This window comes from Festucalex cinctus, chromosome 7 (genome assembly GCF_051991245.1).
Source record: "Festucalex cinctus isolate MCC-2025b chromosome 7, RoL_Fcin_1.0, whole genome shotgun sequence".
Taxonomy (NCBI): domain Eukaryota; kingdom Metazoa; phylum Chordata; class Actinopteri; order Syngnathiformes; family Syngnathidae; genus Festucalex; species Festucalex cinctus.
In genome coordinates this window covers 4,995,847-5,011,983 of record NC_135417.1, presented here as the reverse complement: position 1 = coordinate 5,011,983, position 16,137 = coordinate 4,995,847, and the positions used below count along the sequence as shown (strand labels likewise).

At 41.2% G+C, this 16,137-nt stretch overlaps 3 protein-coding genes across 6 annotated transcripts; all 3 read right to left on the bottom strand.

Moving 5' to 3' along the window:
• Nucleotides 1-696: 696 nt before the first annotated feature.
• On the bottom strand, nt 697-7,410 carry kdf1a (keratinocyte differentiation factor 1a). Of its 4 annotated transcripts, none has more exons than XM_077528291.1 (4): nt 7,091-7,410; nt 5,283-6,343; nt 3,987-4,061; nt 697-1,822 (listed from the first exon to the last, which is right to left on the bottom strand). In XM_077528291.1, exons 2-4 carry the CDS (start codon nt 6,319-6,321, stop codon nt 1,731-1,733), a joined length of 1,206 nt encoding a protein of 401 aa, XP_077384417.1. In that variant the 5' UTR covers nt 6,322-6,343; nt 7,091-7,410; the 3' UTR covers nt 697-1,730. The 4 variants fall into 4 exon arrangements, with proteins under 4 accessions (XP_077384417.1, XP_077384415.1, XP_077384418.1 ...); XM_077528289.1 differs by having other exon boundaries at nt 5,283-6,340; XM_077528292.1 differs by having other exon boundaries at nt 7,203-7,410.
• A 1,717-nt stretch (nt 7,411-9,127) lies between these two features.
• LOC144023033 (trophoblast glycoprotein-like) lies at nt 9,128-11,478 on the bottom strand. Its single transcript, XM_077528288.1, has 2 exons — nt 10,303-11,478; nt 9,128-10,232 (listed from the first exon to the last, which is right to left on the bottom strand). The coding sequence occupies exons 1-2, from the start codon at nt 10,560-10,562 to the stop codon at nt 9,257-9,259; spliced, it is 1,236 nt and encodes a 411-aa protein (XP_077384414.1). The 5' UTR covers nt 10,563-11,478; the 3' UTR covers nt 9,128-9,256.
• A 146-nt stretch (nt 11,479-11,624) lies between these two features.
• Nucleotides 11,625-15,416, bottom strand: tmem222a (transmembrane protein 222a). Its single transcript, XM_077528294.1, has 6 exons — nt 15,085-15,416; nt 14,802-14,886; nt 14,641-14,672; nt 14,464-14,560; nt 14,242-14,372; nt 11,625-12,179 (listed from the first exon to the last, which is right to left on the bottom strand). The coding sequence occupies exons 1-6, from the start codon at nt 15,174-15,176 to the stop codon at nt 12,092-12,094; spliced, it is 525 nt and encodes a 174-aa protein (XP_077384420.1). The 5' UTR covers nt 15,177-15,416; the 3' UTR covers nt 11,625-12,091.
• Between the last annotated feature and the right edge of the window lie 721 nt (nt 15,417-16,137).

The window sequence follows — 16,137 nt, the reverse complement described above, 5'->3', positions numbered from 1 at the left end:
GCAAGCCTGTGGCATGTTAGTTGTGAAAGAGAGACCTTCTTACCTGACACCTCATACAGGTAAAACAGGAATGTGCTGGTGGGGGCAGAGAGGAAAAAGCGTTACACAGGGCGCCCGCAACAAATACACAAAAGCAAGACGTGACAACATTCGGCAGAGGGGGGAAAATAAAATACACTTCTGTACTCCAATGTAGTGTTTTGCTGTTATTGCAAGAAACTAAAGAATACTTTTATTACTTTTGTTTTGATTCAGGTAGACAAGTCATGAGTCTTTATTCCCAAATTGAAGCATTAACCTTTTATGATAGCAACAGCAGCACAAAAGAGCATCACAACTATTTATAGATAGGTCTATTTAAAAATAATAATAATAATAGAGAATGTTTAATACTCTATAAAGGCTGCAACATAAGTCTCCCCAACCCCCCAAAAATAAATACAAATAAAATCGGGCCTCATTTCTACACTGCAACGCCACAGTAAAAATAAGAAAGACAACCCCCAGGATTTGATTTCCTATTTTTTAGAACCAGCCAAACGGGTTCCTGCATTTGCTGAGAGCGGAAAAACCTCCCTTGCGCATCACGCTCACCTCAAGGAGATGACACAAAACAATGCAAATGGTAAAAACAAGTGGTGCAGACTGAAGAGCGAAAACACCTGGAAACACCTTTTTTGGGGGGTGGGTGGGGGGGGGGGGGGGGGGGGGGGGTTTGCCTTCCCCTTTAATGAAAAGCGGCATATCATCTCGAGTGTACAATGTGTACAACTCATATGAACAGCTTAACAGACATGCAGATAAAAATCAAAATAGAAACAACATACAAATATACATCTTTATTGAACATGAAACAACAATAAAATAGAGATTTGTACTCGGTCCAAAACAGCATTTGTCGCTGAATTAAAAAAAAAAAAAAAAAAAAAAAAGTGGGGTAACAACGCCGAAAGTAACAAACTTACAAGGAAATATGGCTGAATCCTTTAGTCAAAACATGATGGTGTGGTTTTTCAAAAGGCCTGAGTCAGTGAGCCCTGACAAAAGTTGAACAATCATTCATATAAGCCTTCAGGTCATTCATGTTCTACCATCCCTCTACTGTGACTGTCAAACCTGCCTGGAGTGTAGACAGTCTTCTTTCTCAAACATGACACTGCGAAATTGACACATGTAACGCATAATAGTAAAAACAAATAATACAAGGCATTAACAACAAAAATCCTCTCACATGATACACAAAATAACTGTTTTAAGAGAGATACATTTATCATGGCATATAACATTAGCAGCATTAAAAAAAAAAAAAAAGACTTACAACTAGGGATGCAAAATTCCATCGATTTTTAAAGTTTGAAACCTCTCATGGAAATATGGGAATCTTACTGGATCGACTGGAAATGTTGCATTGCTACTTGGGTGTGTGTATACAGTATATACACATTAGTATTTATAAAACGTTAAAAACAAATATTAAATCCTATATGAAAATTAAAAATAAAAAAAAAACAATGAGGCAGAGCGTACAAAAATATTCTGTTCAAATATCCAGTTAATTCCCATTTATTCTCAATAATTCCCATGGAAAGATGGCAACCTTCCAAAATTCCTGAAATAAACTTCCAAAGGAAGTTCCACCCTTTTACTTACAGCCAGCCAGCAGTGTGTAACGGCATTCAGTAAATGAGAACAGGAGCATAAATGGCGGCCATGCATTTTTGGCCATGTCACTAGAGCGCAAGGAGGGGAGCACCTGACGAGTCTGTCTCGGTGTCGTGCAGGTACGGCGGCGAAAAGGCCATGGCGCTGCTGGACGAGTACGCTGAAACAGATGCACAGCTATTAGCTCATCCTAGAAACACTCGTGAAAATGGACACACCTCTGTCAAAGAGTATGTGGAAGGAAAAAAACAACAACAACAACAAAAGATAATTAGTTCAACTAGCGTCTTTAAATTAATAGCCGGGATTTCTGGTTTGGTATGACAAATAAAAACAGTCTTGAACATACAATTGAACATAGAAATAAAACGCTGTACGTCCCACATTTTTCTGCTCCCTGAATTAATTGTTCAACTCGTTGGAGCGGCTAACAAGAACAGCTAGCAAGAACTAGCAGGAGCGGCTAACAAGAGCAGCTAGCAAGAACTAGCAGGAGCGGCTAACAAGTGCAGCTAGCAAGAACTAGCAGGAGCGGCTAACAAGAGCAGCTAGCAAGAACTATCTTGTGGCTAACAAGAGTGGCTAGCAAGAACTATCTTGTGGCTAACAAGAGTGGCTAGCAAGAACTATCTTGTGGCTAACAAGAGCGGCTAGCAAGAACTATCTGGAGCGGCTAGCAACAACTTGCTGGAATGGCTACCAAAGTGACGAGCAAGAACTGGTTGGAGGGGCTAACAAGAACTAACTTCTCAGAAAAGCTCAGTGCGCAATTTAAAATGTGAGTATAACTAAAAATTCAGGTTGGAAGTGCTCACTATTGAACTTTAACGAGGTTGTTGTTTTCTCTTATTTTTTGACTGGTGATGAATAAATGTGTAAGTCTCCACATAACACAGACCCACCTATTGATGACTCGCACATTTGTGGAAGCAGCAACGTGTATGGCCTTTCTTTACATGTCAAGTCAAATATTAAAGTCAAATTGACTCTTGATACAGAAATTTCATAATAATTCATCAAATTGAGTTGAACTTAAAAAGATGTACTGCAGATGAAGATGCACTTTGTGTTTAGCTCATTTTCTTTTCTGCCACTAGATGGCATAACTGCATTTGTAAGACATTAGTGACAGTCAGTTTTTCACCTGAATAATTCGACAGAAATATTTTTAAAGAAGTTATTTGGTCATATTTAATACATTACAATTATTTGACACTAATGAACGCATACATGTGATACATAAAATGTTGACGAGTGAGGTGATAATCCAAGCAGCAAATCGTCATGTAACGCGACACCTCATCCTTTAACCCGCCTCCTTGCAGACCAGCAACAAAAAAAATAGTCTGTTGCGCCGTAATCCATCTGAAATTCTAGTTGGCCTTTAAAACGACATCAACCACAGGACATCCTCTGGCATATATTTAACGGTACTTGATCTGCGGCAGCGGCAAGGGGGTGTCATGTGACTGCTCGGCTGGAGGGCTGGACACGGCTTGATCGGTGGGTGTAAGGTGACCGAGGAAATAAGGGCAGAAAAAGACAGGAATGCAGCGCTTTCACTGTTACTGGGTGCTACGTTACCGAGAAGCAGGAAGGAGATGTGGGCTGTGCTAATTCCACACAATTGTAATTAGACACTAATTGTACACTGCCTTATTTAGCTTATACTTTCTTAAATTAGCTGTTCCCGCCCTTTCTTTGCACCATGGGCCAGTTGAATTCACCACAATTACATACACTGCCAGGGAGGTGTTAATTTTATAGTATACATGTACTTTATACTTCACTCATTTTGTACTTGGCCTATCCAAGGACGCTTACAGAGGAGCAAATGGTTATGTCAAGTGTTTGTTTTACACTCACAAACTCATTTCTCACAATTAAAATGACAAGAAGATTTTGCAACCGCAACGCAGTTACCAGACCAGTCCAGAAGTTAATAGTTAGCCTAGCTTCTTCTCGATCTTATCTACCAACCATCCACCGCTACCTCATTCTTCTTTACATTTTCCGACAGGTCACTGTACTATGACAGACATCTGGTTAGAGGGAAGAGACTCGCGAGTTTCACAGGAGATATTTTTGTGTGTGCACTACTACTGTACACACTATAAAAAAAAAAAATTGCCTCAGCCATGTGTGGAATCACTCACATTTTAAAAATTACTTAAGATGTTAAATCGGTATAAATACCACCACATTGGTGGTAAATATTTTGATTTCTGTAGTCGGGATGGAAATGAAAACTTGTTTTTTTTTTTAAATGTACTTTACCAAATATCCACACCCCCCTTATTAGTGAACTGTTTTGGGGAACTCACTTCTCCCACTGTAATGTCTCATCTTCCTCGCCAGCTCATCTGACGGCGTCTGCTCCGAAACTTTCACCTCTGGAACTATTCATGGGAAGAAGAAGAGACCAAATGAACAAATGTGATTTTGAAGACAGCATATTTATAAACAGGTGGGAAATTTTATGACGTGATGGATTTGAGGTTCGACTGTGGTCATAAAAGTAATTGAGGCGAGATGTAGAGTACTACTTGGCGTCAGCTAAGGCCTACATCCAAGCAGAGGTCGTCTGCTATGGCCCAATTCCCTCAATCAGGGTTAACCTGTTCAATACAAGAGTGGCATGAAGTAAGAATTCAGAAAATTCAGTCGCGCATCCCATTGAAAATAATGTTGGTCCTACGCGGACACGGGGAGAACATGCAAACTCCACCCAGGAAGGCCGGAGCCTGGACTCCATCTTGCGTCCTCAGCACTGGACATGCTAACCACTCATCCATCAGCCACCCTTTTAAAATATATATACAATTAAAAATATAGAAATAATATATAAGCTTTTTTTTTAATGGTTTCTAATGCTGTCAATAGCGACTTTTTTTTTTTTTTTTTTTTTTTTTAAATCGAGTCGCCTATCAATTATTCCATCGATTAATCAACTAATAGCCCCGCCCCCCCAAAATTCCCCCCCCCCATTTTTATTTTTATTTTTATTTTATTTTATTTTTTTAAGTCCACTAAGGTTGAACCTGAATTGAATTCAGTGAATATAAATACTCACGTTCCTTATATTCTGCACACATATGCACATATTACACAAACACCAACAAAATTAGCCTATGCCAAACTATTAATCTTTTATTTATTTAGCGATTTTGATGCGGATTGTTTTGTTACAAAAATAAGACATTGTTAATTTTCTCCCTTTTCAGTCTAAAGAAACGACAAACAAACGCGAAGAAGCATCATAGTTAGTAGTGGTGAATGCCGGTCAGAGTCCGTTAGCAATAAGTGTCCGTGCAGAAACACAAAATATTGGTTTCCAGGCCTCCTGGCAACTTCCAGGTGCCGCAAACATGTTTTTTTTTAAAATTATTATTAAAATGGCTTTGACGCATGCATTTCTTGCATCAAACCAACTTGGTCTACTTTTTTTTTTTTTTTTTTTAACCCAGCTCTAATGATGTCTCTGTTTTGCAGATTTTTAAACATTGCAGGTCGGTATGGAAAGAATCCCCTGCCACTGTTACCAAATCCATAGTTTAAACGACAACATGATGTCATGATGGCTATTTGACTATGGTATGAAGCAAATATGAAATTCTTACAATCACTGCTCATGAAGGTGTTGGTCATGGTCTCGTTGCCGCTGTCCGGCAGAGTGCCGTCGCTGCGGCCGTTGAGACGCTGTCCCGCAGAATGATGCCGCTTGTTTCGCTTTCCCTTGCGGGTGCTGATGCGGATGACGCCGTGCACCAGCTTGCACTCGGCCTCCTGCTCCTCCAGGTTGTAGTCCTGAGCGATGCTGTATATGAGCTCGCTGATCTCGTTGGTCTTGCGGGAGAACGACGAGTCCGAGGTGCACTTGGCCAGCTGGTCGATCTGATGCAAGGCGTAAAGCTCCAGCAGCTTCTTGGTGATGAGCGAGTCAATATCCGTGCCTGCGTCGCTCAGGTCGTCCAAGTCGTAGTCCTCGCGGGATAACAAGCTGGTGTTGCTGATCGGCCGCTGGCTCTCTCCCCGGGTCGAGTTTCGGGTCCTCTTGGGAGCCGTGACGGGATACTTGACCTTCTGACCCGCGATGTGCACGTCCGGGTAGCGGAAGCTGTCGCTTGTGGGCAACAATCTAACAGATTTAGTGGACTTGTTGGGCTCAAAAGAGATGACGCCACCGGGGGAGTTGGTCACAGCCGTGCCATTAGGAGGGTGGGACTCGCTACTTGTTTTAGGGGGATGGTCTGTGGAGCTCTCGTTAACGGGCAGGCAAGGCTCCCGGCTGCCGTAAAATCCACAGGTCAATACACAGCAGATAAGGGCCTTGCAGCCACTCCAACCCATAGAGGCGCAGGAGCCACAAGCATGTCTGTTGGTGGGCGTGTTGTCTGCCGAGCCCGGGATGAAGCCAATCGTCTCTGAGGCCTGCCCGGCGCCGTTGCGCGGGTGTGTTTTGCGACCATGTTTGGTCTCCGAGTAGCGGGAGTGGTGGTGGTTGTTGTGATGATGCGCTCCGTAGGGATCCTTGTAGGACTCTTGGTTTGTTGTACTCTGTCTGAATATTGTCGGGGCTTGACTGTACTTGTCTGGTCTAGAAGTGTGATGTTTGTGGTGGCGGGATGCCTGCGGGGCCCCGGTGCTGCGGCCAGGCATGGCTCAGAACCCCTCGGACCTGCTTGGGGGGAGACAATTTGCAAGTAAATACCCACTCCTCGAATTGTTTTCCAACATTTGCATAACCGGTATTCATTCCAGAAATGTATGGTAAGTGGAATTCAACACAAACAATATTTTTTCGATTAAAGTGTATTTATTTACAACAGTCAATTTCCTTCATTTAGTAATGTTTCTCCTGGCACTTGTATGTTAGATTTTTATTGCCCACAATCTCCACATTAACCTTCCCAAAGGGTTCAGATTCAGTCGTGTTGACTGATGTAACAAACTAATTTAGCTTGCAATGGGACTGTTTCATTAACCAATCAAATTTGTCCTCGTAAGGCCAGCAAACTGGCCCTCAATTACATCATTTTTCTGCCCTCTTAAGGCCACAAAAAAAGCTTGTTACAGGTAACTTCCACTAGTGTAATGATCAGCACATCTTGTAAGCATAATGGCTGTACTTTATGTTTTCATCATGTTATTAGAGTCTGAATTGCCCCAGACGTTGCTACATGGCACAGTTGCGTGCTGTTTTTTTGTCATTTAGGGTGTTTTGGTTTCAATAAATGCGATATGTGAAAGTGAAGGTCCAGGTTTCAAATGCACAACAAAGGTAATATCATGGTTACGTTACTACAGCTGAATGTAATAATGCAGGCTCATTTTCGTCCCGCCCTTATCATTGGGAAAATAGTTAAACACCCAAAACGCAACCAACCGCCTCGCTCTTCAAATGCCGATAAACAAAACGTGTACTTACCGCATAAGAGTAAACTATCAGTTGAGCTTAACTTGTATGGGGGCCCCAAGGGCGGAAGTCGCAGATAGAAAAACTTTATCTCCTGGCGCGTCAAACTGAAAGAATGACTTACCGACCGCATACACGAAGTTGAAGTCAGGTTGCGCTTGCCAAACAACAACAAACTCGACCAAAATGAAAATGAGCTCCTCTGCGGGAAAGTACAAGTGGACTCATTCGCGTTATCCTTTCGGGCGAACTTATTGTCGTCCGGTGTTTGGCTACTACGTGCGGCTACGGCTAATCCCTGGCTTTTGCCGCAGGTAAGTGGTGACGTCACACGAGGCGGGCATTAATGCGCACTTGCGCAGTGGGGCGGAAGACGACGTTAATGGATGCAAAACAAGAGGAACTAGATGGCATAATTGCATTTGTAAGACGTTGGTGGTGACAGCTCAGTGTATTTTTCTTTTCACATTAAGAGCTATATAATCTTTAACATGACGTCAGTTGTGAAATTCTGCACATAAAAAAAAGTTTCATCAATATACTAAGCAAAGGGACTCTCATCCGTGCTGTATATACACACACATACACACACATTGCCAACAATGTAGCGCACAGCCGAGCCAGCAAGTTATTTCCAAACAAAATTTTTCATTCTGCCCTATTTTCCCCACTATGGAAGCACTTAATCACCCTCGCCTTCCAATGGAAAACAATAGCGCTACCCCATCTGCAGTACAACGTGAATCACATGAAGTCTTGTGGCTGCACAGTGCACACAATAAAACCAATTAGGGCATGAGAAATGAAAAAAAATAATAACAGCAAACGTATTCATTTCATGAGTAAATCACATTTAATGCCAGTAGCTCAGAAAAACCTTGTAGTAAAAATTACAATTTTAAACGTATTAAACGTATATATGCTGTAAGCCTGTAATGATGAATAGAATTACTAGATTTATAGACTTGTAATGTTTAATACATAACTACAGTATTCTATAAAATACTTCATTCCACTGTTTTGGACTGAATGCAAACATAAAGTCAATAGGTTGCCCTACACATAAAAAAAGGCCTTTACAAAGATGATCATTATTATATTAGTTGCACATGACAGGCAGCACTGCATTTTGTAGTGTTTAATCTGCCTCACAGGCATGAGGTTCTGGGTTTGAATTTCAGCTGGTGCCAAAGTTCGAGGCTACATGCATGCTTCTTAGGTTGTCTGTATTAACGTGAAGTTTTTGTCTGTTTGTACCCTCACCCATTTTACTTTGAATTTTAAATTATTAGAATCCATTGCGTCAGTATGATGCAGTTCTATTGTACAGTGCTGCCACAATATTAACGATATTGGGAAATACCTTGACAATATTGATAAAAGCATACATTGAGATATGCAAAATTTTATATTTTTAAAGGCAAAAATGTTGATACTGCTCCTGTATTGGCCCCCATTAGACTGGGAAGTAGCAGATCAGTCAATGTTAACTCATTAGCTCCCAAAAACGTATAAATATGTCATATTTTAAATGTTTTAAGTGTCCCAACGACGTATTTATACATTTTTTTGTTTGTTTGTTTTATGCCCGAGCATAGAGAAGGCTTTGATGCAGTCTCTCTACTGCAGAAAATGGTTGAGTGGCAGCAGAGTATAAGAGATCAACCAGGCCATGTTAAAACGAGCTGATTTCCCCACAGTTCTAAGCAGATTTGTGAATAATGATGAAACTTAGCTATGTTCTATTGCTAATTGCTGCACAGCGGAAACAGATAGGAATATACTTTTTCTCCTGATAAAATAAGAGACTCTAATCTCTCTTTTGGTAGGTTCCATATTTTTATAGCAATAGAACATAATATTCTACAGGCCTTGCAAAATCAGTCAAAAACCAGGAAAATACGACAGTGAAAATGGCTGGGAGTGAATGAGTTAACTAACTATAGAATAAAAAAACACATGTAAACAAACACATTTTGCATGTTTGACAATCCTATGCACACATTTCTATTAAAATGTCAGGTAACTGCAGCCAAAAAAAAAAAAAAGTTCCAGTCAGTGCCATCCAAGCACGAAGGCACTTTTCAAGGTTAGTTTATTCTGATTAGCTGCAGTACATGCAGAAGCTCAGAGACAAGAAAACAAACTGTAAACCTACTGGCAGTAACCTAGTCGAACCTACAAGACATTTCTAGCTTCGGAAGGAGATTTGAGGGGTTTGACCTGTGCGCCTTCACTAACAATACAAGTGTCGTTTGGTGGCTGCTGCGACAGAGATACGCTCAAATGCTGACGCGACCTGCCGGCGCCGTTCGGGCCCGAGATGTGCCCCAAGTGTGGGTCTGAGTCAATCTCATATCGATAGTGATATCCTTCCATGACATCGTGACACGCATCTCTCATTTCGATGATCCACCTCTTCATGCCTTTGCGATTCAGGTAGAGCACAAAGAGGAAGACCATGCCCACAAAGCCCAGCACGAGTCCAAGGAAGACGTATGACGTCTGTAGGCTCAGGTCGGTAATCTCTGCTTGGGTGGAAACGATGCATCCGATGGCCGTCAGACCAAGCCCTCGGACACGGCTGTTGGTCAACCCCTTCGGCGAAGCGCACCTCACAGAATCCACGTCTACTCTCGCCCGTGAATCATTCAACCAAGCCACAAAATTCTGAATCTCACAGGAGCAGGCGTATGGATTTTGACCCAGAAGGATACGGATGTTCCCGAGCTTCTCCAGCTCTTTCAGATCGTCCGAGCCGAATGTCCTGAAGGCGTTGCGCGTCAAGTCCAGCAGCTTCAGGTTGTTCACGCCCGAGAACGTTCCGCTGTAGACAGCCACCAGTGAGTTGTTGCTAAGAAAGAGCTGCTGCAGACTGGGCAGGTGGGAGAACATCCCCGGGGGGAGCAGTGCGAGGTGATTCCAGGAGAGGTCAAGACGGAGGAGCCCCCGCAGGTCCCCCCAACGCAGAGCCGTGGTGAGGTCTGTCAGGGCGGTGAAGTTGTAGAGCGAGCGGCTCAGGTTGAGCTCCTGCAGGGGACTGCCGGGGATGCTCAGAGCTTCCGGATGGATGATTGACAGCTGGTTGCCACTGAGGTCCAGGAAGCGCAAGTTGATGAGGGCGGAGAAGCTGTGTGATGCCATTTCCGTCATCCTGTCAGGACAAAAAAAAGCCATTAAATATTAAGATTTACACAGTTTGTCTGATAATGGTGCATTCTCACCCATTATCCCTTAAAATGACATTGGAAACGTTCGCCAGCTCTGTAAAGGAATCAGGTCCAATCCTGGGAATCGTATTCCCCGTGATGATGACAGTCTTTGCGTATCCTGGAATAATTTGTGGCACCATCAAAAGATCCTTTGACACACATTTCACTGTGCGCGTGACAGCAAAACACTCGCAGCCACCAGGACACTCCGAGCACTGGGAGTGGGCACAAAAAAGTAATCCCAAAAGCATCCAAACTGCAGAAATACACATTGCTAAACTGTCTATAGTGGACAATTACAAAAAAAAAAAAAAAAGACAGACCAGAATAAATTAGACTAAAAGAGTCTATATGTTGATGCACGAGATCTCACAGACGAATGCAACGCTAACAAAAAGCACCCTAGCAATAGTCCTTCCTCATATGCTGCACTCTGAGAATAAAGGGTCTTGCAAATTGATGGCAGTTCTTGTAGCGCAGAATCTGCTGGATGGAAGAAAAAAAAAAAAGTGTGTAGTCCCTTTAAAGGTACAGTGGACAATCAGAGCATCCACTGGCTGTGACCAGCTGTACAATGAAGCGGGAGAGCAGTTGTTACATGACAACAAGATAACAAAAATACTTTTTCTGTGCAGACAAATATTCATGTCCATGACAAAAACGTACTGGAATAGAGTCAATATAATATATATATATATATATATAATAAGGTGCCTTTAGACCTGCCAATTTCACCCCAAAAATAGAACTTTTGCCATTGAATTTCAGACTAATGTTATGCTGCAGAAATTCTTCATGGACTAGCAATGTACAGTATATGCAAACAGCAAAATATGTGAGCTTGCTGACAGGGTGGACATATTTAGCTTCACTAAGCATGATTCAATTATATGCTATGTACTGTTTAACAAATTTTTGATTTTTTTTTTTTTTTTATCATGTCATATTTCACTATGACAATGTGGACATATTAAGCCACACAACACCCAACTACACACATAATATGAAGAAAATTGCAAAACATGTTAGAGGGTGTCTTCAAGAGGCAATTACTCCACAGTGACAGGGTGGACAGCAATTTCCAGGACACATGCAAGTTCAATGTGATTATAATAAAAACAGAGCAATATACATGAGTAGAATGTCTTATATGATCAAACGTGGACAGTAAAGCCATGTAAATCAAATAAAAAAATTATTTACGCATATTTATATGCATTGTATGTGTGCCAATATTTGGCCACTTATAAGATCTTATACATTCATTATTCTGATATGTTTTTATGTCGACAAGGAACATTATAGTGATATTGATGCATTAACACAGTATAATATTGATTGTTTGATGCAAAAATTACATTCTTTAATAAAGCCGTACAGTTTCTAAGGAGAAAAATACAGCTATAGCAAAACGTGTAAAAAAAAAAAAAAACATTTATCCACTCAGGGTCATTTTTCCTCCTACGCGTACATCATTCTGCCTTTGTACCACTTAATCTCTTGAATAATTGATGACTACTTTCAGCATTGACATTGCGGTGTGATTCACATTGTCATTTCCATTTTTCATCACTAAAACGTACATTAGCCAGTCTGGCAACACTTTCATCACTGTCATGAAAAATACACTCGAAACTCATCACAGCATCAGTCTAAGTTATTACAAGAGCTTGATCAGAAAACAATGCAAAATGCGCTTAATAAAAACACAACTTCTGCATACCTAATACGAGTATAGCACTGCTAACAATGTCTCAATCAAAAATGGGGCGTGTCAAAGAATAGTGAACAATTGTGTGTATTAGTTAAGGTTGAATATTAGGACGAACGTGGTGAGGGCGACGCAGAGCATGACGAAGGGCAGCCAAGTCTTGAAGAACGCGGGCCAGCTGAAGGATACAAAAGAAGGTAAAGAACGTTATAGAGGGCTTGTCAACCACAACTTGTATATTGTGCAACCCCCCTTTTCCCTCCTGTATCGCGGAGAGACAAGGACATGGCCCGATGTCTTTTCTCCCACAGCCCCATGCTCGTTGTCCTACTGTCCTTCCCCCCCACCAAGCTAGCCCAGGGAGCCCCAGCGGAGAGGTGACCTCCAGCGGTAGCACGTCGGGGGAGCGCTTCTGTCAGTGATGAATTGCACGACTCCCCCTGTGTTAAACAGACTCCTGTGGCGTGGGAGTGGATGTGCGCAGGCAGCACAAACTGTGACGCCAGCATCCCCTATGTGGGTCAACGCAGAATAATGAGGGGGCGACTCTATGCCATATGTCTGTATGGGACAGAGGGGCGGACAATGCACATTGTGTGCATGCTTGTGATATACTTAAACCTGCCCTGACTCCAAAGTACACAATACACATGGTGAAATAGAGCTTAGACTTGACTATTTTTTAGGGATGCACGATACTATTTTCAACAGATACCATTAACCGAATAATTTAGAAAGTGCCGATGTCGAAGTAAGCCGATAATTGTTTGCAAAATTAACTTAAATACAAATATACTTCCGAGTCCTCCTATAAGTCAAATGATTGCAAACTTAACCATACGTACTCAGCAATCTTGCACTCAACACTGTGTTCCAACTATGTTTTGCATTTGCATTTTAAGGGTTGGAACTCATATGTAACTAGGGAACTAGGGGCGTGAAAAACCAAATAAAAAGAGAGGGTGAGGAGAGGATTTTATTGATGTCATCATTTAAATTTAAATTTTTAAAAATGCAACAAAAAACTGCGAGAGACACAGTAAAGAAAGCCCACACTGGCGACTGCCATGTCACCATGATGTACCGTCAATATGAGGTTGCGCGCATCATGACATCACAAATATGCAACACCACCATAGGAGAGGGGAGGGGTTGAAGTTTTGGGCACAACTTGAGCCACAAATACAACGGATGGGCCAACATGGCATGTCTATTATTATCAATGCATTTCTTTATTTTCTGGTTTAATGTATGATATCAAATTGGTCTATAATTGCTGATAATTATCGGCAGATTTCTTTATTATCTGTTTTGTCTGTATGCCGTCAAATTGGTCGATAATTAATCGGCCACCGATATTATTGTGCATCCCTAATATTGTTTAAATGGAACCTCCGAATTTGAACAAAGACTTTGTTGAATTTTTCCATAAGAAATATTGTCATTCTCGATAATCTGTCAAACTGTACTCTCTTTAACCTTTACCAACTTTAAGGCAATGTTGTGAGTAACAATTGAACATTTGACACCATCATAAAAATAGGTTAACCGCTGAATAATAACGGCAAGAAAAACTACAAACCTGTTGGTGACGCACAATGAAACAAACAAGGAAGTGAAAAGTAGGACTGCTGAAGCCAAGTCAAATTTGTCAATCACACTTTTCGACTACTGAAAAAATGTAAATTTGATTGATAAAATTGGGCGAGTTTGGGTGTATATGGGTCAGTCTCAGATTCTGATAACCGTGAGCAAAAATATTACAGTTTCATGTCATCACCTAAATTGTATTATTTTGAAATGTTCGAGGGAAGTAACTTTTCCCACTGAATGCGCTCCGTAGACACATTAGTAACATACATACATCGAATAGGTGGCACTCTTGTAAATGTTATATGGAATTGGCAGCAAATCTACCAAGCTATACAGGATCATTAAAGCAAATGCCACATTTAACAATCCTGACATGTTCATTCATATTGAAAAACAACAACAAAAAACTCATTGGATCATATAGTCTCTCGAACTGAACTGTCCTTGAATCGTAATACACTCATGTAGTGAGATACATATCATAATCATATTTATTGGGTAGTGTCAGTCCATTTGCAAGTCAACTCTGGTGCAGATGAATTATTGTTGGTAAAAAAAAAGTGCAAAGACAGCTAGGAGAAACTCCAGCATGCCCGCGACCCTCATGGGGATAAGCGGTTCAGATAATGGATGTTTTGAGTGCTTACCTCACATATTTGCTATGAATCAGAGATCCAAAGCACAATTTGACCATGTTCCAAGAGGAGCTGTTGTCATAGCGCATGAGGTTGAGGGCCATGGCGACGTGGGAATGGCAGTTATCAAAACACAGGTTGTGCTATTACAAAAACAAAAAATAGTTATGAAAATTATACTTACCGGTATGCTTTAGAAATTATGAGTAAAAGTCAAGAATATTTTTTTCTTACCTGCCTGCCTTTGTATTCCTCAGATGCATCATGTACTGCTTCGTCCCATGTTGCAGCACCATTGCCACGCACTTTGTCCACATCAAGCTTCCAATACCTAAAGTATAGGAACATTTAATTTATTTGTGGCCACTATTAGTATTAATATCCGAACAGCTTTTCAGTTTGATTACTTACTTTGTTGGTTTACCGAAGCCCATATTGTCCTCCTGGAAAATGGAAAACATTCAGAATATGAAGTCTTAGAAAATAAAAATACACGATTAATTACAATTTACATAGACGATGCAAATATTATTTATACTCCTTTATGGCACGGATAGATCAACGATACTAACCGAGACAAAATAAGATCCTGCAAAATCTCTTATGATTCCGGAAGAGGTGCATATTCCCATGTGACCAATGAAAGGCAGCACCCACCTGCAGCATGAAAACAGACAATATTTCTCGTAAACACCGATTGTAAACATTATGTTTGTTCATCTCATAGAGCAGCAAAACAATGAGGGGCCGTGAGAGTAAAAAAACAAAAACTTAATGACCGCTGCTAAATGAAATCATGTATTCGACGTAGCCAAACAGTGAAAGCTAGCAACAGCTCGAGCGTTAGCTTCTTACGATAAAATAGGAATCGGAGTCCAGACAATGCAGTAAGGGTAGCGGACGTGCTCATAGTTCTTCTTCATGTCGACGTCGTCCACATCCGCCATCAATACTCGACCTCTGACAGGTTGACGATGACGTTGATGTGCAGCAGGCAACCATGCAGGCAGCTCGTTGTCGCCTCACCGTGGACGGATCAACAGTCAGTGAACGCAGCACCGCGCACGGCTAAAATAAGCTTTTTGAAAGGATTGCGCTGTTTCCATAGCAAACTTATGGATACACTTACAATAACGTTATAATTTATTACCTTTCATAATTAGATTAAGGCTTTTATATGTGTCGTTACAAAGGCCACTTCATTGTTTAAAGAAAATACTGCACCCAAATGTTTCTGGAGCTGGCGTGGGCTCTGTACTGTTCGTTTTCGGCCCGTGATTGGTTGGTCAGAACAAATCTTGTTACAGCTAGCTTTGCCAAGCCATCATCGAGTGTAAGCATGATATTCTGATTCATATTGAGTATTTGAAATATTAATTAGCATCAAAATCCACCTGTTTTAGCCATCTCAGGGCGCAGCCATTGTGCCACTTAGAACTGTGAACTTTTGGAGGAATTACATGTTCATACCACAGAACCTCGCCTAGATAGAAAAATACGCTGCTGAAAGGTGTAGAATTTTCCAAAGGCCCCAGGAGGAGCTTTGGGGCTGAATACAACTGATTCATGAAAACCGACTTGTGTTACTTTTGAGGTCTGTTCATCAGTCACATAGCCTAGCTGTGAGCTTTATCACTGTAAACTCCACTGAAGCTGGGTCACCTCGTTATCGTACAATATATGACACGAGTTGCCTTAATGGTGATTTACTGCGCGCACAAATTGCCTCATAGTCAGCAAAAGCAGATATGTAACTGATATATGAGCATAATACCAGATAGTTCATACCATGGCCTCACATTCAGTACATCTCTGCTAACCTAATTTATTTTCAATGGTACTGTGCATATGTTGTTACTCTCTTCTCTTTGTAATCACAAACAATTCAACATGTAGATACAAGACAGA